Genomic DNA, 22,270 nt, shown 5'->3' with positions numbered 1-22,270 from the left:
TAGCGCAGGGCAGTCTCGACGAGATAAGAATTCCGAGAGTAGACTTTGTTTGGGTTAGGCGAAGTTCAGAGGTAGAGCGAGATACCTCCATGCCGAGAAAGTAATACAGCGGATGAAAGAGAGAGAGAAATTAGTTGTCAAGCTCCTTGATGAAATCGAATCAAAGAGAAGAATCATTCCCGGTTAGAATGTTTCACGTATAAAAGAAGGATGAGGCAACGACCATGACGTCGACAAACAAAATCTCAGAATCCCCACGGTTCCACTGTAGCCGGAACCCTTATCCAAAATCAAGCAGTGAGAAACAAGCTAAATTTCTTCAAGCAGGGCCCCCTTCTTAGCTCTTGGTGCCTGCTTTAGCCAATCGAAGCATATAGATCCGTAAATAGCTTTCTTGAGCTTGCATACCAACAAACAAGTTATAGGATTCCTAGGAGAAGATCAGCCTGGAGTTAGAGGAGGCTGAATAGAAAGATATTCTTGCAGATCCCCGCTTCCCTTATCTTGTTGAAAGGCATTCTTCACGTCAAGTTGATTGAAATCAGGGCATTTTGATTGCAGCCAAGGCAAGAATGCCACGAATGGTGTTTTAGCGGGCAAATCTTTCCCCTATCTTTTAAGGGGGTCGACTCAAGATTTTGGAAGGAATCCTTTAGCTAGCTTTGTATCTCTGACGCGAGCCATATGCTTTATGCTTGATCTTGTAAATCTACTTGCAGCCAATGGCTTGTTTCCGGCAATAAGACTCAGTCCAGTCTTCTTTCTTCTTTTTTTCCTTCTTCCTGCATAGCATCTCTCCAGCAAGAATGATTTCAGGCTGAAGCAAATGATTCAGGTGAATGAGAAGATTGAACTGACATGAGGTAAGCTCTCTTGGGAAAAACTCTTTCTAAAGACTCAAATTCTGCAACGGGAAAGGTCGAGAGGATCGACGAACCTGAGAGAGGGATCCAGAATCTGAGGAAGCGACTGGAAGGGAAGCAACTGGTCCCGACTGCTGATCTTCTGGAGTAGTCCTAGCCTGGGCAACAACATAATGGTTTCGCCGCCGAGAAGAAAGATGCTGTGCCGGGTGACTGGAATCCTCTGAGGTCAACTGAACAGGCTGACAATCGGCAGAAGATGCTGAGCAAAGCTGCTGGCCTGAAGAGTGGGGCTGATCCGTAACATCAACTGCAGAAGAATGAGGTGAGAGTTGATGAACAGGAGAAGGCCGCAATACATCTCCATCACCATTCTCCCCCGGGGCTGATTAATTAGGTTAAAGAAAATATGAGGCGACCTCATTAAAGAGAACATGAAAGGATAATCAGAATCTCTTGGATTTCACGTCATAGCATCTATACCCGGACTGAGCATATCCAAGAAAGAAAGAAGCGGTGGCCTTGGGGACAATTTGGCTCTTAACTGCGCAGGAATATGAACAAAAGAAAAGACGTGTGTGTATGCATCCACTCGAAAATGCCTGCAGGATGGTACTGCCTCAGTCAGAAGTTCGTGAGGTGCCGCTGCTGCCTACCTACCTATTACCTCTCGATTCACCCCCCAAAAAAAGGAGAGAGATGTCCCGTCCCTTCTTTATGCACATCCATATAAATAGCCAGACACAAAGGTGTACAATTCGGTAGGTAATAATGGGTTCTTCTTGTTTATTCACTGATTGTTCTCTTACTTGCTCTAGTGGCTGGCAAACGCCAACCGAGAGGGGAGAACGAATGGCTCAGGAATCGACTGGTTCCGAGCGGACTCATGGAGCTGTTGGATTATCGTATCAGTAGAAGAAGAGGATGACGCTTTCTTAGCTTAGGAAATGACTGAACTTTAAAGACCGCCGCTGGGAGGCGAGGGAGTCACTTGTCTGGTCTTGCGGTGCACTCACTCCCGTTACGAGAATGAAATGACGCCCCAGCTCGACTCGAGACCAAGACTCCTTACAACTCGCACCAGGTTGGTCTAGTAATTAGGGGTCGGCCTGAGATTGATTGAAAAGGCAGCCCAGCCGCCCCCCGCCTACCTACTCGTGCTCGTAGCTCGATCGGAGACGAGTGTGGTCCGGCGGAAAAACATAAGTCGTCCCTCTCGACGTGATACGTGAATTGCTCAGTAGTGCTTCGCCACTACCGTAGCTGGCGGAAATAGCTTAATGGTAGAGCATAGCCTTGCCAAGGCTGAGGTTGAGGGTTCAAGTCCCTCCTTCCGCTCAAGGCTTCGTCGTTTAGTGGTAACGAGTAGAGTGCATAAGCACCCTTAGAAATAGGGGCGAGACCCCTTGGATAGGGTTACAAACCAATCAACCTAATAGGAAGAAAGAAAGGTCCCTTTTGTTTTAGCGCGCAGTGTACTAGTGAATAGGAAAAGCAGATTGAGATTACTAATGACAGATGGAGGTTGAGTCTCGAACATCTTCGGTGCCTCGCCCTTGTCTCCTTCGCCTACGACTGCTTAGAATGCTCATCCTATCGATTCAGAGGCATAGGTACTCCCTCTCCCACAACACACTCGTCGAGACGAAAGAAACCTCCCGACATAGAGAAGAGATATCGACGTCTGGGGACTCGAGATCACCCTTCCCTTTCACCTGAACTGGTCGAGAGAGATTAACCCGCACCACATACATTTTCTAACCTTCGAACCGAAACCCCCTCAGATGGAATTCCAGAACCTAAACAACTCCGTTGAGAGCTCCGTGACCGGGTAAAGGGAAGGTCCACCAATGATTGATAGGACATTCCCACCCTATCCGTCTCTTTCTACCTCATTACACTAATTAGTTGTTACTGATTCATTCAATCAAGGCATAGACCCCCACCCACTTCTTTGTCTTATTAGCGCAGGTGTTCGTCAACGATGAAAGCCGCTGAACTTCAGACTCGATTTGAGAAAGAGGGCTAGGCCCTGGAGAGGAGGGCTTGATGGGACTAGGGAAGACGGCTGGATTATAGAGCTAGGGGCAGGCAGATCGGATCGAAGGGTTGTCCATTGGGATTGGGCATGGACGAGCACTGGGCCAGCATTGATGACAAAATGAGAAAGAGAGAAACTTCTCCCATCGCATCATTAACCGGTGTAGGATTAAAGATTAGGTCCAGGATTCGAGTCAAATCGACCTTACCTCTCATCTCAGGGTGAGGCAAGGAATTCCATCAAATGTTCGTTGTTCAATATCTCGGCTGCTCAAGAAGTTGGACTAGCAGCTCCGCCGACCCAGAGTGGATTCTAGGAGAAGGGAAGGGCGGGCAGAGCCTTGCAGTAGGAGGGTTTTCGTTGCTGGAACGGGTTCAAACAGGACTGAAGCGAGGAGGAATTCCATACTCCGATCTTACTTACTGGGGATTCAGGCTAGGGCTTGAGAATCAAAGCATGGGCATCCGCAACTAAGAGGGAGCAGTAGATCATCGATTGAAGAGCCAGGTCAGTCAGTAAACTTCTATTGATGAGAGATTCTACGTCAGGGACTCCTAGCAACAAACTTGTATGAAGGGCCCCCATGGAGACGCAGGAGATGCAGGAACCGCCAGTCGGATCGACCCAACAATGAATGATAGGCCAGAGAGAGGGATAGGCTCATTCGACTAATTAGTGATCCCTGGCCCTACCTAAGATAGAGATGCCCCTGAAATTAGGGGATTGGTTGATCGGAAAGCTCGGGTAGGAGTAGGACATTCCATCAAAATCTTTCCTCCCGTGGTCCTCTTTATTCTTTCACGAGGTAAAGCATATGAAGTAGCTCTTTGATTGAATTTGATTCTGCTTGAAAGATGAAACAAATGAAAGAAAGATCAGCTCATTCACCTTCCCCTGAACCTATTTATTCAAAGACTAGGTAAAGCTGCTGCTGAGGATTGAATTGACTCTCTTGTCCCCGGAACCTGATTTCACTCTTTTACTCGACTGTAAGAAAGATGAATGATCCTCAACCTTAAACCTTTTCCTGATTGAACGAGGCTCGGTAAAGCAGCTTAGCTTCTCTCCTGGACTGATTGAACTCGGTCTCTTTTCTCCTTCACCTGTCGGTCTCACAGCTTGGTTGGTTCTTTCTCCTTCAAACACTCTTTGACTCTCCCTTCTTCACTGTCAAAGATCAATACTCCTTTCCTTATTCATTCTCTTCTCTCTCCTTCTGGAACTGTAAGAAAATCAGACTCAACCTCAACCCTGAACCTCTACAACTCGGTTTCACAATTCCATTGCCTGCCCCTCGTAAACTCGGTAAAGCAATTAATTCCATTTCCTGCCCCTCGGCGCTTCGCTTACCTCCTTCTTTATTCTTTCCTTGAACTGATTGAACAAGGTAAAGCATATTCAATTCATTCTCCTTGACTCCTCTCCCTATCGGTCGAGCTGTTTCACTCCTCTCCCTATTTTTTGGTCCATTTTGGAGGTCATTACATTACATAGGCTGGATGAGAATCAGGTCAAGCTCATTCACCTATCGGTCTCATTGCTTCGCTCCTTCACCTCTCCCTTTCACGAAACGAACTGTAACTGTAAACACTCTCGATTCATTCGAGTTAACTCCTTCACCTATTCTATTGGTCTCACTGCTTCGCACCTTTCCTATTCATTCTCCTTTTCCTATGAATTGACTCTCCTGTAAACTCGGGTTTCACTATTTGACGGTCTCTTCTCTTTTCTTTCCTTTGATTCTGCTTTCAAGACTCTTCAAATGAAAGAAAGATTTGCTCCGGAACCTATTGATTGATTCTTTAACTGTAAACTAAGACTCAAGAGTTTACGAACTTCACTCATGAACCAGATTGAACTCGGGAAAGCCGCTAATGAATGGACTCTCCCTGATGGAAGAAGGTAAAGCTCCTATACCTATTTATTCTTTGACTGATCTTGATCCTTAATTCTTGTTCCTTATTCTTGAACAGTAAACAAAGACTCCTTATTTATGAATGAGAGCATATTTCATCCTTCTTTCACCTATGGATTCTTGAACGGATCTTTCTCGTCTGGCTACTTACTCCCTCCCCTCTCTCTTCTCGTAACCCTGCCTGCATTGGACTTCTTTCACTCTTTCACTCGGTAAACTGGAGGAAAAGAAGAATCAGCCTGAACCTCGGCCGGGCCCATTCACTATTCTTTCACTCAAGATGAGAGAGAGTTTACGAACTGAACTACTGAACCGGATTTCACTGTAAGAAAAGAAGAGGAAAGACTGAACTCAAGATGAATGAGACCTCACTCCTCTGCTGCCTACTTACTCAACCTTAAGCCTTTTCCTGACCCTTCAAACATTCTTTTCCTGTAAAGAAAGACGAAACGAAAACAAGATTCATTCATTCGACTTAACTCCTTGTTCTGTGTTCGTTATTCGAAGGAAGTTCTTGTTCACCTCTCTTTTCTTTCACTCGGTAAATAGATAGTAAGTAGTAGTCTTTCTCCTGCCCCTTCTTTCACTCCTGAACCTGAACCGGACCCTGACGAGAATGAAATCAGGGAGACTATCGATGAATGAGAGTTTACAGTCAGGGCTGAAGAAGAAGAAAAGACTAATCTGGCCGGCGGGAAGGAAAGCCGAAACTCAAGCAAGATTCATTCTTTAACTTCTCTCTGCCTACTTACTCCTATTCATTCTCCTGCCCCTTTGACTCTATGACCTATTTATTCCTTATTTCACAGGGTAAAGCCGCTAATGAATGAATGAATTTACACTCTCTCCCTGATTTCACTCCTCTCCCTATCGGTCGAGTGGCTTCGTCGCTCCTGAACAACCTCTATTCCCTTGTGCAGTTATTGTGAGTTATTCAAACACTGATCTTTCTCCTTTCTTGCTTTCACTCTAGTACTCTCCTGTAAGAAAGGAAAGACAAAAGATTAATGAGACTGAACAGTCAGTCAAGACTCAACTAAAGATGAATGAGAGTGAACTCCGGCCGGAACTCTTTCTCCTTTTCCTATTGATTCTAGAACAGTAAACAAGGTGTGTCTCGAATCTGATCTTTCTCTTTTTCACTCGTTCTCTTTTCTTTCCTCTCGCTGATTGAAGGAGGTAAAGGCGCTAATTCATTTAGTCTCTTTCCTATTTCTTCTTTCACTGTCAAAGAGAGGAGTCAGTCATCATTTCTTTGTCTCGAGCTTCAACCACTCGGCAATTGAATTGCCTTTTCCTTCTTTCACTGATCTTTCTCCTGCACCTTCAAGCAAGTCAAGACTCAACTCTCGATGAATTAGAGTTTGTTTCCGAACTTCACTCATGAACCTGAACTTTACAGGAGAGTAATAAATTCATGAAAGAAGGGAGAGGAAAGAAAAGAGAAGAGACCGACCGATAGGGAGAGTAGTTCAGTCGAATGAATCGGAAGGTTCAGGATAATTAATCTTGTTGAGGTTCGGCTTTGTTTACAGTCTTTGAAAGGGAATATCATCAAAGGTTCTCATCAAATAGCGCTTGACCTTCTGAAAGAGTCTTTGAAGGGGAAGGAGTTAAAGAAAGCTCAGGAAAGAAGAGATGAGAGAGAGACCGGCCGGCCATATGTCTTGTTCTAATCTTTCTTCTTCTTTTTTTACAGTTCAATCCGGGAGAAGTTCAGTGAAGGCAATGGAATAGCTTTACCGAGTGAACAATCAAGATCATTAATCTTTCGGCTTAGTTACCGTTCAAGAAGAGGAGTTCAGTTCGTAAACAAACTATCATTCATCGACAGTCTTTGGTTACAGTGAATAAATAGGTAAAGGGAAGGTAATATCGATCGGAAAAGCTGAATGAGTAAGTACTGAGGAAGAGAGTCAAACAAAGAGAGTTAAAGAAGGAAAAGGCAATTGAATTGCTTTACTACCGAGTGAAAGAAGGAATAAGGGTTTCAGGTTTTCGGCTTTCTCTTTGGCTTTTACCTTGGGAAAGAAGGAGAATCAATCTTCAGTCTTTGCTTTGTTTACAGTTCCGGATTGAATAACGAACTCGAGAAGAGAACGAATTAATTGAATATGCTTTACTACCTAGTCTTTGAATCAATAAGTTCCGGAGGTAAGATCAGCCAAGCCCAGTTGGAGAGGTTCAGTCGAATGAATAAGCAGTTGAGGATTAACTTACAAATTACCTTGTTCAAGAGTTAAAGAAAGAGAAGAGAAAGAGAAAGAGAAAGAAAGAATGAAAGAATAGTGAGGATTTACTTTAAGTTAAGTCTCATTCATCTTTCGGATTGACTGACAGTGAACTCGAATTGATTCTTCTTGAGGATTTACTTCAAGTTCACTCTCATTCATGTTTCGGATTTACTTTAAGTGAACTCGAATCCATCTTGAGTAGTGATCTTTGACAGGGAAGAGAATGAATCGAGAGTATTGATCTTTTACAGGTCAATCAGGGAATAAAACAAAGAAAAACAAAGCTAGCTCGGCAAGGTCAGGTAATCAAGTAATAAATAAATAATAGCATAGAGGTGAAGTTAAGGTTCAGCAGGCAATAGAATCAATACGTTCAGTAGTTCAGTCTCATTCAGGAATAAAGAAAGAGGAGCGCAGCAATGAGACATACGGAACAGGCCAGGACAGGACGGACGGAAAGAACCCCATTTACCCAGTTCTCAATAAGGGAAGGTCATAGCATAGAGGAAAAGAAAAGGCAATTGAATTGCTTTACCTCATTCAATCAGTCAAAGTAAGTAAGTAGCGAAAGGAGAAAGAATAAATAGGTGATTTCGTTTACGGAGTTCAATCAGTAGGAGCTTGAGAGAGAGTCTCCCCTCAAACAAACAAAGACTGTAAACTCGGATAGGATAGTCAATCGTTCAGTAGTGAAGGAATCCTGAGTTTCGGCTTTCCTCTACCTTCTAGAACAGTAAAAGAGAAGAAAGATAAAGGAGTAGAGTAGGTCAGGAGCAGGAGTGAAGTTCGTTCAGTTTCACATCTGGCTTTAGGCTTTCCAACAGTAAGTAAAAGGGGCTATTAGGATAGGTTAGGTTACGTACGGAGTGCAAGGAGAATGCAGCTCTCTCTCTCTTTTCGTCAGAAAGGTTACGGAGTTAGTTCAGGAGAATGAATAGAATATGCGAGAACAAGGCAAGGCAAGCAAAGAGTCTTTCTTTGAAGGAAAAGGTTAATGAGTTTACAAGAGAGAGAGGAGAGTCCAGTCAAGTCCATTAGAAAGAATACATAGGGAGAACGAACAGTCAAAGAAGGCAGGCAGCAGAGAATACATCTTTCTTACAGGCAGGAAGAGTAAAAGAAAGGGAAAGGGGCCAAGCAAACAAAGCAAGCAAAGCAAGCAGCTCGACTCGAAGCGAAGCGGCGAGACTGTAAAGGGGAGAGGAGAGAGAGGGGCAGGGCAGGCAGGTTCAGTATCCGTAGTTAAAGATCATGAATCAGAACAGAAGCTGGCTGAAGGGTCAGTAGTGATTGATTGAGGTTACACAGTGAGTGTGAAAGAAAGAGTCCTTGTTTGATTGATTGAATAAATAGAAAGAAAAGGAGAATGTAGAGTAGTTCCTTCTCTTTGACAGTTCAGGCAGAGGAAGGAAAAGGGTTAAAAGGGGGTTGGTTCGGCTTTCTCTTTTTGGTTTCTTCTTCTTTCTTTCATTCTCTAAAGTACAGGATAATTTGTGTTTGTTGATTCCATTCCTCTTTCCTTTACCTTCTTTCCTTTCATTCTCGTCAGGTTCAGGAGCGAAGCAATGAAACCGATAGGTTCAGGAGCGAAGCAATGAAACCGATAGGTTCAGGAGCGAAGCAATGAAACCGATAGGTTCAGGAGCGAAGCAATGAAATGAGACCATACGGAATAGATTCAGGTTCATCAGCTAATCGTTCAAGTTCAATCAGTCAGGTTACGGTTCAGGATCAAGACCCTCTTCTCAGCCAGCCTATCCATTTACCGAGGTTCATCAGTAATAGTCCAGATAAAGAACAGAGAAAGAGAAGTAGAATGAATCGGCCCGGCCAGCTTACCCTGCCAATCCAGTAATAGAGGAAAAGGTTACAGAGAAGGAATCGAGAGTCTTCTTTGACAATGAAATCAGAGAGAGGAGAGAGTAAAGTCAATTCATTAGTTTACCTCGTGTTTGAAGAAGGTATAGGAGAAAGAATCTTGTCCCCTGTTGGTTGAGTCTTTCAAAGCAGCTAACTCCTTCAATAAGGCAACAACGTCATTATAGGTTCCCCGGAGAATGCATCTTGTCTTTCTCTGATGATTTAGAATTGGTAAAGGAATATCTTCTTCTCTAGCTTTACCTTGTTCAAGAAAAGAGAGTGCTTTCCCTCCTTCAATAAGGTCAAGGAATAGAGGTGAATGAGCTCTCGTGTCAAACACTTCCTCTTTGACTGACTGAATAGGGTTACCAGGTTCAGGTGAATGGGCTCAGCCATGAGACCTTGTTGTAGAGGAGTCAAAGAAAGAAGGGACAGTCCGGTCGTAAACTCTCGCCCCAGTTTACTGTTCAAGAATAAATAGAAGTAGAAGTGATTGAACTTCTCTTTCAGTTTCTTAGCTTACCCTGCCTGAAAGAAGGAAGGTTACGGGGAAGGGGAAGTAGCGAAGGGAAGGAATAGAGGTGACGGATTTCATAGGAAGAGAATAAGGGGAAAGAAAGAGACCGTAAAATAGCTTTACCTCCTTCTAGAATAGTTAATAGTTAAACCCTTGCCTTGGTTACGAGGTTCATGAGTCAAATCAGGTTCAGGTTCCGCCCGGAGAAAGAATATCCTTTACCGACTCTGGAAAGGTTAAAGAGTTTACCGAGTTTCCAGTTAAAGAAGAAAGAAAGAAATAGGCACAAGACAAGTTAAGTTATTGAGTAGTTCAGGAGAAAGAATAAAAGGAGTGAAAGAAAGAATGAATAGGGGAAGGTTAAGTAGTTATTGAGAAGAGAATGAATAAGTAAGGAAGGAGTATTTCTCTTTTACAGTTCAAGGATCAGAGAATGAATCGGGAGGATTGACTTAATAGTTAATTAATTACCTCCACTACATTTTAGCCAAAAAAATAGGGAGAGGATAACATTTTATCCAAAAAAATAAGGGAAAGATAGCTTTTTTTAATTCATGGTCCTAAAGTCAAGAGTGAAAGCAAGCAAGGAGTGAAGGAGAAGATCAAGAAGCCGAGGGGAAGGAGCGGATCATCCAACCCAGCCTATTTCCATTGCTTGGGCAAGAGTGAAAGAAGGCAGAGGTGAACAATCACTTCCTTATAATAACTCATACAGAAAAAGAGTCTTAGTTTACAGATAGGAAAGAACACGAACTTCAGGTAATGCTAATACTGGTGAAGAGGCAGGGTCAGCAGGGTCATAAGTTTACAAGAAAGTCTATTCAAGACGAATAGGTTAATGAGCAGAAGGAATAGGGGAATGAATCCTAAGTCTTTACAGCGGGCAGGAGAGTAGTAAAACAAAGAGTGAAATCAAGGATCAGAGCGAGTTAGTTCATCAATCAAGGAGATCAGAGAACGAAGCCTAGCTAGGGGAAGTCTCACATTCATCTTTCTTACAGTCAAAGAGAAGAGACCGAGATCAGTCAAAGGTTTAAGGTTGAGTCAGTCGAATTAGTGAAAGAAATAGGATCAGTCTAATGATTCGTTTCGGCTTTCCCTTGTTTACCTCCTTCAATAACTTATGGTAAATAGTAGTAGGGTCCGGTGAAATAGCTCATTTCCTCTCCGGTCAAGCAATAGAATTGTCTTTTGTCTGATTCTTTGATTCTTCCTTCTTCAGCTACCTACTAACTAAATGATTCTAATTCAGATCCTTTCTTTACAGTTGATTGAGTCAATTAAATCCTCTCCTCGGCCAGCTACTTACTCAACCGAAACAAACCCTATGAAGGAAGTAAGAAGAAAGGTCAGGTAAGATCGTAGAGTCAAAAGGTAAGGGGTTTACAGTTACGGAATAAATAGGAAGGAGCCGGAGGAGGAGAAGGAGTCTTTGTCTTGTCTCCCGGATTTCATTCCTGTTCCGGAGTAAGTGAGGAGAAAGATCAGTTAAAGAAGGCGAAGGTGCAGTAGCTAGCTCTTTTTCGCTTGAGTCTGGAAAAGCTGCTAATTCATTTAATATCTTTCATTCACTGTATAGGATAGGAGAGGGACACAGAGGTTACGGTTTAGTCGCTTCTCTTTCTCTTCTTTCAGTCATTTACTCTTTTCAACACTCCGGATAGGCGGAAGGATCTATATCTATCCCCTGAAATCCACATCGGCAACAAATTCTTTATCCACTGGGGGAGTCATCAAAGAAAGGAGGAATGGGCATACACTGGTTCGATAAGACAAGGAAGGAAAAACAACCACCGCTGGGTTCACTCAAGCGACCCGCCCTGCCAAACAAAGATGCAAAGACCAAGACCAAGTATTACCTTACCAATTCCCTTGAAGCTACTATCACTACCGAACGAAGCAGGCTTGCTCCAGCAGAACCCTTACAGTAAAGAAAAGCTAAAGAAAGAGAAGAAGAAAGAAGAATAAGAAATAGGAAAAGCAAAGAAAGAAAAGAGAGGGCTTTACCTCCTGCAAAGAAGAATCGGCCTACCCCCCTTGTAAACTCTCTCATATAGGTTCCGGTTCAGGAGAAAGAGAAGAAGAATAAGAAATAGGAAAAGAAAGAAAAGAGATTTACCTCCTGCAAAGAAGAATCGGCCGGCCTACCCTGTAAACTCTCTCTCATATAGGTTCCGGGAGAGTGAGTCAATGAATTAGTTTACCCTGTACTGAGTGAAGAAAGAAGGGAATGAGGTAAACAATCAATCACTGAATGAGTTTACCGTGAAATGAAGAAATAGGGACAAGAAGGCAGAGGATCCAGAGCTGGGGAACTTTCATCTTGAGTTTCGCCTTTCCCGAAGAGCTACTGAATCTATTTACCTCCTGAAAGAAGCAAACAAACTGACAGAGCTTTACCTTGGAATAAAGAAGTCATAGTAATAAGCCCGAGGGGAAGGAGCGAGGTGCGCTTAGGGAAAGTAATATAGGGAGGAGAGTTTTTTGGTTTCTTCTTACTGTGAAAGAAGGTGAAGGAAGAAGACGCTTTACCCCTTGTTTAAAGTGAAACCCTAGTTCAAGAAGAATAGGACGACGGAAGATGCATGCAGCCAATAGCCTGATTTTCTTACTATTACATATTCCTGTAACAGCAGCTATAAGCTATACTATATAAAACGCTAATTTGACTGTGTTTGAGGGGGGAGAAAGAACCAATAAGACTCGATCGAACCAAGAGAAGAGGATTTCATTCATTTCCGGAGTAAGTAGCTCCACTGTAAAGCTACTAATTCATTGATTCTAGAACTGTAGAGGATAATTCCGCTTGAGTCTTGACTTACCTTGTTCAAGAAAAGAGACCCATAGAATGAATAAGTTAAAGAAAGAAGGAAGAAGACAAGACGCTTTACCCAACCCTTGTAAAAAGATCACAATCAGCCAGCCGAGGTGAGGGGGAGAGAGAGAAGCCAGAAGGTTAATCAGTAATAGTAGTAGTAGTAGTCCAGGAGTTTACTGTTCCAGAAGGTGTAGGAGCTTGACCTTCTATCCGGACGCTTTACTTACTTTGTTCAAAAGGGACAAGTGATTGAGTGAACCCGAAATTCATCTTTCTTACAGGCAGCAGAGTAAAAGAAAGGAAAGGATCAAGCAAGAGAAGTTAAAGAATAATATAGGCTCCGGAGCTTGACCTTCTTCTCATCCAGCTTGCCTAGTTCCCTTGTTCAAGAGTGAAAGCAAGTAAAGATTGAATATGCGAGTGAAGGAACCGGAGAATTCAGTCCAATGCAGAGTGACTCTCCCCGTAAAGGAGAATGAATTCATCTTTCTCGAGTCTTGACTGAAGGTCAGGTAATACGGTAAGCCAGGGGCAGGTTTGAGGTTCAGTCTTCTTTGTTTACCTCCTGCTTCAATAAGGAATCAATAGGATCAGTCTTTGAATAGTTCAATCAGGCCTTTTTATTTACCGGGAAAGTAGACAATTCCTAATCAATGGTCCTTACTTAAAGTCTAATGATTCGTTTCGGCTTTGTTCCGGGTCAGGTTCAATAGTTAAGTCGAATTCAGTCCAATGCAGGCAGGGTTACTTACTCTCACTCTCTTTTCCTCTTTCACTGAATAGGGTTACTCATGGAGTAAGTTAAGTAGCGAGACGAACGAGACTGGAAAGGACAGGAAGGACAGAAGCAAGTAACCTATTATTCTATTTTGACCCCGGGCAAAGAAGTCATAGCCAGCCAGCACAGGAATTGACAGTGAAATCAGGTTACGGATCACAACACAAACAATTCCATTCCCTTCTTTCCTTCCAATGTAATTACCTCTACTAAAAAATGGCTCTAAACGGAGAGGAGTCATTGTTTACAGTCGAGTTCCAGAGTGAAAGAGAAGGGACAAGTTCAGTAGCTCACAGGTCATATAGGTTCGGGGGCAGGCTCATGAGCAGTTCAAGAGTGAAATCCAGAAATCAGGGTTTCATTCAAGAGCTCAAGTAATAAAATAATAAAGGGGAAGGAGAAAGAATAAGAACTATTTCGCTTAGTTCAATCAGGAATCGGAGAGAAGCCAGCCAGCCAAGCCAGCCTACCTATGTTACAGAGAGAGTGAAAGAAACCCAAGTTCAAGGGATCAAGAACAGTGAAATCTGGTTCCAGTTGGTTAGTAGCGAACAGAAGAAAGAACATAGGAGAAGGAGCTTGACCTGATGATAGTTTAGAGGTAAAGGTGAAGTAGGGAAGGAGAATGCATCCATCCTCAGTCTTTACTTACAGTTCCAGAGAAAGAATAAGAATCCATAGGAGAATAGAGAGAGGTTCGTTCAGTATCAGTAGTTCAGGAGCGAAGACGAAGAGGAGAAGAGTTTACTGTTCAATGACGTCAGCAGGATTTTCTTGTCCAAAGGAATCCGTAGGAGAAGTCTAATGAATCAGGAGTCTCCCTGATTGTTGGTTGAGTCTTTCAAAGCAGCTAAGGAGCGCAGCAACGAGACAGACAGGGGCTGGTTCAGTAGTTCAGTCTAATTCTTCTTGAGTCTGAACCCTGATTGAACTGTAAAGAAAGGTAAAGAAAGTGACGGTTCCGGGGAAGGAGTGAAAGAACTGACTTAAACTTAGTGCTTGCTTTAGTTCAAGAAGGTAGGTAGCTGATCTTGATTGAATTTGTTTCGTCTTTCCTTTCAGTTTCAGGAGTAAAGAAGAAGAAGAGACCATAAAGGATGCGTGGGTGAAGGTTCAGGAACAAACACAGACCTACAGACTGAGACCAATGGAATAGGGTTACGGAGCTTGACCTTGCTTGTTCAATCAGGTGATGGAGCTGATCTTTCTTTCCTTTCTCTTTGTCTCTTTTACCTTTACCTTGTTCAATCAGGATAATTAATGTTGAGTCTTGACTTACACAGTTCACACTCTCATTCTATCATAACTCACAAGAACTGCACACTGTTTGGCGGGGAATTCTTGGTGAGTCTTTCTTCAAGAAGGACAGGGATGAAAACACCTATTCTATTTACCTTGTTTAATCAGTCAAAGGTGAATGAGACCGAATGGAGAGGATCAAGAGAAGAGACCGACAATGAATAGGTTCAGGGTTCACTATTTGATTGAACGAGTAGGTCTTTGGTCAGGTATATAGAGTCAAAGGCAAAGGGGAAGGAGTGAAGTTCGGTCAGTCTAACGAATCTTTCTTACAGGAGAAGGGGAAACTAAAGAATCGGAATTGAGAAGGAATAGAAGAAGAGAACGAAAGGATCAGATCAAGATTTCTCATCTCTATGGTATGGGATTAAATTCAGCATTGACTTTCTTTGTCCTATGGATTGATTGAACTCGGCCGGCGGTAAAGCATATTCAGTAGCTCTTTTCTTTCACTCGGTAATTATAGGTGTTTGTTTGGTAATAGGGGTTCCCCGGAGAATTCATCTTGTCTTGTCTTGCTTTCTTTCGTCTTGAAAAGCAGCTATATTGATTCTAGAACTGGAAAGGATAGGTTCCGGTGAGGGCAATGGAATAGTGAAACCGAGTTGGAGAGGTTAATGAGCTAATCTTTCTTTCCTTTCTTCTTGACTTAATACAACATTACCTATAGCCCTCAAAATAAGGGAAAGATAGACAAAATTCATTCATGGTCTTTACAGTAAAAAGAGTGAAAGAGAAAGTAGATGAACGATTAAAGAGAGTTTACAGTCTTTGAATCAATGAAGGAGTTAGCAGCTTGACAGTGTTTGAAAGCCGAAACTCTTTATGTTATGAATGAGAGATTAATGAGACAGAACTACTGCCCATTCACCTCTATTCCTATTCCCTTCCCGGATTGAAGGGGGTAAACTCCTGTCCCTTCTCTTCTGGAACTGTAAGAAAAGAGGAAGAAACCTGACCCTCTACTATTCCCTTGCCTTCTTGAACGAGGTAAATAGATAGTAGTAGTCTTTCTCCTGCCTGAACTGAATCACCTCGTCTTGGCTCCTCTCAAAAGGCATTACATTACTGGCGAGTCAATTCTCTCTCTCTCCTTACTCTTCGTCTTCGCTTCTTCCCTTCTAACTTCCGACCTTATCTCTATTGGCATCTTCCTCTTGGTAAACTGCTTAACCTCTAACTGAAGAAGACCTTCTGCATCTCTATTCGCATCTTAGTATATGTAGTAGTCTCTCTGCTGTAAAAGGAAGGCTTTTTGATCGCATTTGAAACGACTCCAAGTGCGTGCGCGTACATTTCCCTATCAATGCCCTTGACCTCACCTCAAGGGTTAGACACTCTGGTCATTCTGAGTATTTCATCAGCCAGGCACCCAACTATTTTGATTCTTGAACTGCTCTTTCCCCTGTAAAGCTGCTCCTTTTCCTTTCCTATTGAACAGTAGTAAACTCGTTCTCACTGCTTCCTCTCCCCCTTTCTCTTTTTCTTCCTTAAATCAGATGAGAGTAAGGACAACTAAGAGTTAATAACAAGGAAATAATCATTAAAGAAGAGAGAGATCTTTCATCATCCATTTATTGAGCTGTAAACAAAGACTCCTTATGTATGAATGAGAGTTTACAGTGAGGGGAGACTCATCAAGCAAGACAAGAGCTACTGTGACAGTCGAGTCAAGACTAAAGAAAGATTCGTCAGCCAGAACAAGACTATTACTGATTAACCTGCCTGACCCTTTTATTCTATTCCTTCCCTATTTTTTCTGTCATTGAACTCTCGGGGTAAAGCTTATTCTTGAACCTATTCATTGTCGGAAGGAAAGAGACTCCACTCAAGCCGCATGATCCTTAACTCCTTGTGCAGTTATGGTTAGTTATTCAAACACTATTCTTGAACTCGGTAAAGCAACAGGATGATCAGCTCAATCACCTCTCCCTATGTTTAGGGCCATGTATGAGGTAATTACATTGGAAGTCCAGAGAGAGACTGAACAGCTCTTTCTTTCTTGCTTGCTTTCACTCCTGCCCCTGACTGAACCTATATGACCTTCGCTACTGAACCTCGGCTTCTCTCTAAACTAAGACTCAACTCACTATTCATGAGAGTGAACTCCTGTCTGTTCCTATTCTCTCATTCACCTCTATCTATTCTCTGACCTGAACCTGACCAGAATGAAAGAAGAAGATATTCCTTTCTTTACTGTCGAGTCAATGAATTAGTTGCTTTACAAGAGAATTGATTGAAGGGAGGGGAGAAATGAAAGATTAATTCGACTTGCCAGGAGGGAGAGTATGGGAACCTTAACCTTATAATGGATTAGCTACTGAAAGAGAATGAACAGGGTAAACTGGACGGACTATTCTTCTTCACCTCTATTCCTTCCCTCAGAGAAGGAATTGATTGAAGATTACAGGAGAGTCAATTCATGAAATCCAGTACCAGATTGAACTGAAAAAGAAAGAGAAGCTGCTGAACCAGCCCCTTCTATATTAGATTATTACTACCTTCGCTTCTGGAACAGTAAACTCATTAACCTCTATTCCTTTCTGTGTTCGTTATTCGACTGAACTACCTAACCTCTCCCTATTTTTTAGGTGATGTAACTCGTTCTCGTGGCTTCTTCCTTCCCTGATATTACCTGAACCTTTAATTCGATTGAACTCCTCTGCCTACTTACTTTACTCCTCTCGTCTTCTCGTGGAGCTGCTTCGCACCTTTCCTATTCATTCTGCTGAACCTCTGCTCTTTCGGCTCCCCCTTCTTGAACTGTCTGTTTCATGTCTTCGCTCCTCTATTTATTTATTGGTCGAGCCGCTTCGCTCATTCGCCTAACTATTCGTGTCTCATCGCTTCGCTCCTCTCCTCTCCGAGTCGAGTTGCTTCGCTCCTCTCCCTGTTGGTCGAGTCGCTTCGCTCCTCTCCTTTGTCTCGCGTCTTCGACCCTCGTAAACTATCTGCTTCTCTACTTACTCCTGAACCCCTATTCCCCTCACTTGAGAGTCGAGTAAATTCATGCAAGAATCAGAAGAAAATGAAAGAGAAGTAGTTCAACCAACCCTTGTTTACCGGAGAAGAAAAGATAAGAGAATGAAATCAGGGAGACTGCTGTGAAGCCCGACAAGATTAATGATCAGCTCCTGAACCAGAACCTCTATTCCCGTCCCGGGCGGGGAACCTATTTAATAAATGAACTCCTGCTCCTGAACCATATTGAACTTAAAAAGAAGGATTAGCTCATGAACCAGAACCTATTCATTGTCAGTCTCATTACTTCGCTACTTCACCTTTAGTTAGAGAATGCCAGAAGGGAAAGAGGAAGAAAGAAATATTAATGATCCTGAACCGTAACCGATAGAGAAAGAAGGTAGATGAAAGATTAAAGAGAGTTTACAGTCTTTGTTTGAATAAATGAATGAGTTAGCAGCTTGACCTTACCTTGCCTTTGGAAGGAATAAATAGGGAAGGGACATCAGGCAGGTTCAGGGTGTCGGTTTCTTCTTCTTCTTTTCCTCCAGTTGTTTACCTCGTTCAATCAAAAGGGTTAAGCTTGAGTCGAATTCATCCTTCTTACAGGAGAGGAAAAGAGTGAGTTCAATCAGCCTACTCTTTACCCCGAGTTTACTGTTCAAGAATCCATAGGAGAAAGAAGAAATAGCAATAGGTTCAGTAGTTCAAATGAATAAGGTAGTAAATAGGTTAAGGAAAGGGAATACAGGGGAAGTCGCTCACTTCACGCCAACCCAATCTCTACAGGTGAAAAAAAGGTATTTCAGATATTTAATCAGTCAGAGAAGAAAATGAAAGCAAAAGAGGAAGGTAATACTGTCAAAGGTAAAGGAAAGAAAAACTCACACTAGAATAAAGAGAAAGAAAAGAGATTCGAGACGACCTACCTATAGCGAGAGGAAAGAAAAGAGACCGTGTAAAGGTTGTTCAGGTTCCGGCATATAGTAGAATTGCTTTACCGACAGGTCAAGGAGAAGGTAAGTTGGATGAATCCCCCGCTCTACCCCAAATTCTTCTTTGTCTGACTGACTCTCATCTGCTTTTTCAGTTCAATCTGGTAATACAGTATAAGGGGAGGGAAGGATTAATTCTTAGGAACCGAGCCGAGCTCAAGCTATCTATTTGACTCTCCTGCCTGTAAATTCTATTTGTTTAAAAAGCCTAGTTACAAAGAAAAGAGAGGTGAACGAGTAAAGTAGAATTAATCTTTCCTTAAACCTTCCGAAACAGAATAAGGTAATGGAATTGGGAANCTATAGATAGATGTAAGGTCCGATACGGTTCTTATCGTCTGTTGTTCCTCTCTATCCTAGTGCTTCTATTTTCCTGTGCTGGTAGTTGAATAAGGCCAGGCCCATATGAGCTGAGCAGCTATTAGCTATCTTAGCCATCCTTTGCGACTATCCCAGTAGGAGTAGTAAGCTAGGGCCAAGTCAGTCAGATTTTAGTCATACCTTTTCACCCGGACGTTAATGCTGACATCAATCCTATCTGCCTATCGTCCTTTAGGTAGTAATACTAGAGTCCCAGTCAAAACTCTAGCTTCGGAGAAAGAAGAGAGTTACAATCTCATGGTTAACCAGAATTCTTTCTAACCTGCAAGCTATTCTTCTTCGGCCTTCTTAGACCATCCCACTTTTGTTCCCCCGGCTTCAATGCTTTCATTGAATTCCATGATTCTGTCACAAAGCTTGTTGACTCCTTCTGCAACTTGAACCACCGATCGGTTCCGTGCCTTTCTTTCTGCTGCTCATATCAGCCTAAGTTCTCCAGGGAAGATACCTGGGAGTAGCCGACCATGATTTCATAGATGGGGTCTGATAGAGCTCGACCGAGAAAAAGAAGTGAAAGAGGCATCTTCCATTCATATTGATTTAGGGTTTTCCGCATCAAGAATGAAAAGAAGGAAAAGGAGTTTACCGAGTTCAATCAGGGAAGGTAATAGATAGAAGGGGCAGGCAGGTTCAGGAGTTCAGTCGAATGAATAAGGAAGGAGTGTTTACAGGATAATTCATCGAGAGTTGAGTCTGAACTCGAATGAATCGAGAGTGAAGACTTTCAACACTTTCAGGGGCAGGTTTAGGATCAAGATCAGTTAAAGAATGAATCTTGAGTCTTGACTTTCAACACTTTCAGGGGCAGGTTCAGGTTTTCTCTTTCGTCTTTCGTCTTTCCTTGAAACACTTTCAGGTTCAGGGGCGAAGACACTTTACCGAGGTTACGAGGTTCAGGGGCAGGTGAATGAGCAAATCTTTCTTTCATTTGTTTGTTTCGTCTTTCAAAGCAGCTAAGGTAAAGAAAGGATAGGTTCAGGTTCAGTAGCTAGCTCTTTTTCGGTTTCGTCTTGAAAAGCTGCTAATTCATTTCTTCTTGAACTGTAAAGGAGAATTCATTGAAAGAATAAATAGGGACAAGTGATTGAATAACTCACCATAACTGAAGGGAATATCGGTTCAGGAGTAAGTCGCTCTCCTGTCAGCTAATTCATTGATTCAAACAAAGACTGTCAAGTCTCATTCATCGATAGTCTTTCCTTGTTTACGAGGTTCAGGTTCAGTAGTTCTGTCTCATTCTTGTTTCGTCCGTCTTTCCTTGTTTTAAAAGAACTAGAAATGGGGTTACCGAGACAGCTGTGGAATATCCTGTTTACGAGGTTCAGGATCATTCTTCTTTCTTACAGTCGAGTTCAAGAGTGAAATCAGTCTCATTAATCTTGAGTATTGATCTTTTACCGGCTGTAACTGTAAAGGTTCAGTAGCTCAGGGAATATCGTCAATTACCGAGTTAAAGAGTGAAAGAAGGTTCAGGTTCAGTAGCTCTCGGTTCAGGTTCCGGAGCAAACAGACCTACAGAAAGAAGGGAATGAGGTAATCCCCCTTGACCTTGGTGAAATTCAATAACAGCAACAAACTCCTTTTTTATGAAAGATATGTTGACAAAGATTTTGCTATGTGGAGGAAGAGATCTTTCTATTTCAAGTTGATGAGAAAAACTCTACATGGATAGTCCTTATATAGGCCTTTTGGAACATCCTCATTCATGGCCATACATTTACCATTAAATAGTGAATCTACCTAATACATGTATCTACTCAATGTATCTAACTCTTATGACTCTTCAAATATTAACCAAGTAAATGGATCTCTCATGTACATGTATCCTACAAATTCATTTATCTATATAAGTGCATGAAACTTGAATATCTAAGATTCTCCCCCCTGAAACTTCTTTCTCCACGAACTTGGACGCCAAGCTTCTTCCTCAGATGTTGAAAGGCATCCGACTTTAATGCTTTTGTAAATATGTCGGGAATTTTCTCACTCGAACTTACATGGTGCAATTCCACTTCTTTTGTCTTCACATGTTCTCTTATGAAGTGAAAGAGAGTGTCTGCTTCCTCATGATGAACCGGGTTCTTGGCTAGAGCTATTGCTGACTTGTTATCAATGTAGATCTTGCTTGCTTGCTTCTTCTTGTTTTAGCTCCATTTTCTCCAAGAATCTCCTCCTCAACCATATAGTATAGCATGACAAACACATACCCACACATACCCAGACGGGGAGAGGTCTTGTTTGCAGAGTACCCGTAGCTATACTTTGCTCGTTTTCGGGTAATTTCTTCTTTCAACCCATTTAGTGCTTTCTTTTGTCATATAATATAACTTGTACTTGCTTTAAACTCATCCAGTTGGATTGGAAAGATTTCACTGGACACATACATCTCGCAGTTCCATATTTGGTTAAGGTATGAACCTCCATTTTCAGCTGGTATGTTTTGTTCCAGGCATGATATAGTTTTTGAATAATCCCAGGTTTTCTTCTTCAGTCTGACACATAAAAGATAAATATCAAATCTAAGATATATTGTGAGATCCCAGGTCGGTTGAGGAGGAGAACGAAGCATTCTTTGTAAAAGTGTGAAAAGTACTCTCGAGTAGACGTGTTTTAAAAACTTTGAGGAGAAGTCCGAAGAGAACTCAAAGAGGACAATATATGCTAACGGTGGACTTGGGTCGTTACATATATGCAACTAAGTTAGCCTATTGATCTATAGTGGCCTCCTATCTAGGATTAAATATCCTACCGGTTTCCTTGGCAATAAAATATAGTAAAATCATCTAAGCGTGTTACTATATGCAGTCACATTAATGATATTAAGCTAAAACATGTTCGTTCTAACTCTGAGAATGGTCTTTTTAACTTTCTTCCAGATCAAATGCTCCGGATGCCCAGCCGAAATTGTTGCTGACTATCATCCCAGATTATCCTTTATTAAACTTCATGCTTACAACTATCACACTCATGGCGGTAAGTATTAGTTATTTACTTTCACGTCTTGATGATATTGAAAAGGCTGAGGTGTTTGCTTGGATGCAGGCTTCTTACAGGCTGTCTGAGCTGACAAATACATTTAAAACGGCATTTGTACCTAGCAAGGACAATAAGCGCATTATGTATAACATGATGAGTGGAGGTGCAATCGTGGGCATCCTGTACTCCTTGTCCTTTGTATTCCTCAAAGTGCCACCAGCGTCGGTAAAAAGTCCTCACCCCCTTTTGTTAAGAGTATAGACATCACTGAAGTTTAAATTGTAGTATTATCATCTTTGTTCATGGTTGCCATGCAGGTTTGAGAATTGGAGAAAATCAAATAAAGATTGTACAGAAGGGCACTGGAGTTGATTACAATTTTCTGTGAAAGACGAGAGGGAGCATTCGACTCCAAACGAGAGTATTGAAACACGGAATTTATTTTACAGGTTAACCCCACTGATCTTAGTGAATTATGAAATGAAATGAAATAAAGTACATGTTCCCACCATCACTTTAGGGCAATTTTTTAGATAATTTGAGATGAGGGTCTTCTATTACAAACAATCATTTGTTCTTCACCCATATTTCATACTTTTCAATATCAAATGAATAACAAATTTCCTTTCCAA

At 42.1% G+C, this 22,270-nt stretch overlaps 1 protein-coding gene, 1 long non-coding RNA gene and 1 other non-coding gene across 3 annotated transcripts in view; all 3 read left to right on the top strand.

Annotated features, from left to right (window-relative positions):
• LOC111494498 (protein REDUCED WALL ACETYLATION 2-like) overlaps positions 1–22,270 on the top strand; it is a 36,696-nt gene extending 14,426 nt beyond the window's left edge. The window contains exons 8-12 of the mRNA XM_023144439.1: positions 20,904–20,938; positions 21,016–21,072; positions 21,539–21,635; positions 21,705–21,863; positions 21,956–22,270. Coding sequence (XP_023000207.1) covers positions 20,904–20,938; positions 21,016–21,072; positions 21,539–21,635; positions 21,705–21,863; positions 21,956–21,961 — 354 coding nt within the window. The 3' untranslated portion in view covers positions 21,962–22,270. The remainder of the gene's footprint in view (positions 1–20,903; positions 20,939–21,015; positions 21,073–21,538; positions 21,636–21,704; positions 21,864–21,955) is intronic.
• On the top strand, positions 2,013–3,025 carry LOC111494499. Its single transcript, XR_002720195.1, has 2 exons — positions 2,013–2,091; positions 2,127–3,025. It is a non-coding gene; the product is annotated as an uncharacterized LOC111494499 (long non-coding RNA).
• Positions 2,130–2,201, top strand: TRNAG-GCC. The gene has a single exon. It is a non-coding gene; the product is annotated as a tRNA-Gly (tRNA).

Source organism: Cucurbita maxima, unplaced genomic scaffold (assembly GCF_002738345.1).
Source record: "Cucurbita maxima cultivar Rimu unplaced genomic scaffold, Cmax_1.0 Cma_Scf00020, whole genome shotgun sequence".
Taxonomy (NCBI): domain Eukaryota; kingdom Viridiplantae; phylum Streptophyta; class Magnoliopsida; order Cucurbitales; family Cucurbitaceae; genus Cucurbita; species Cucurbita maxima.
This window is presented reverse-complemented; position numbering and strand designations above follow the sequence as displayed.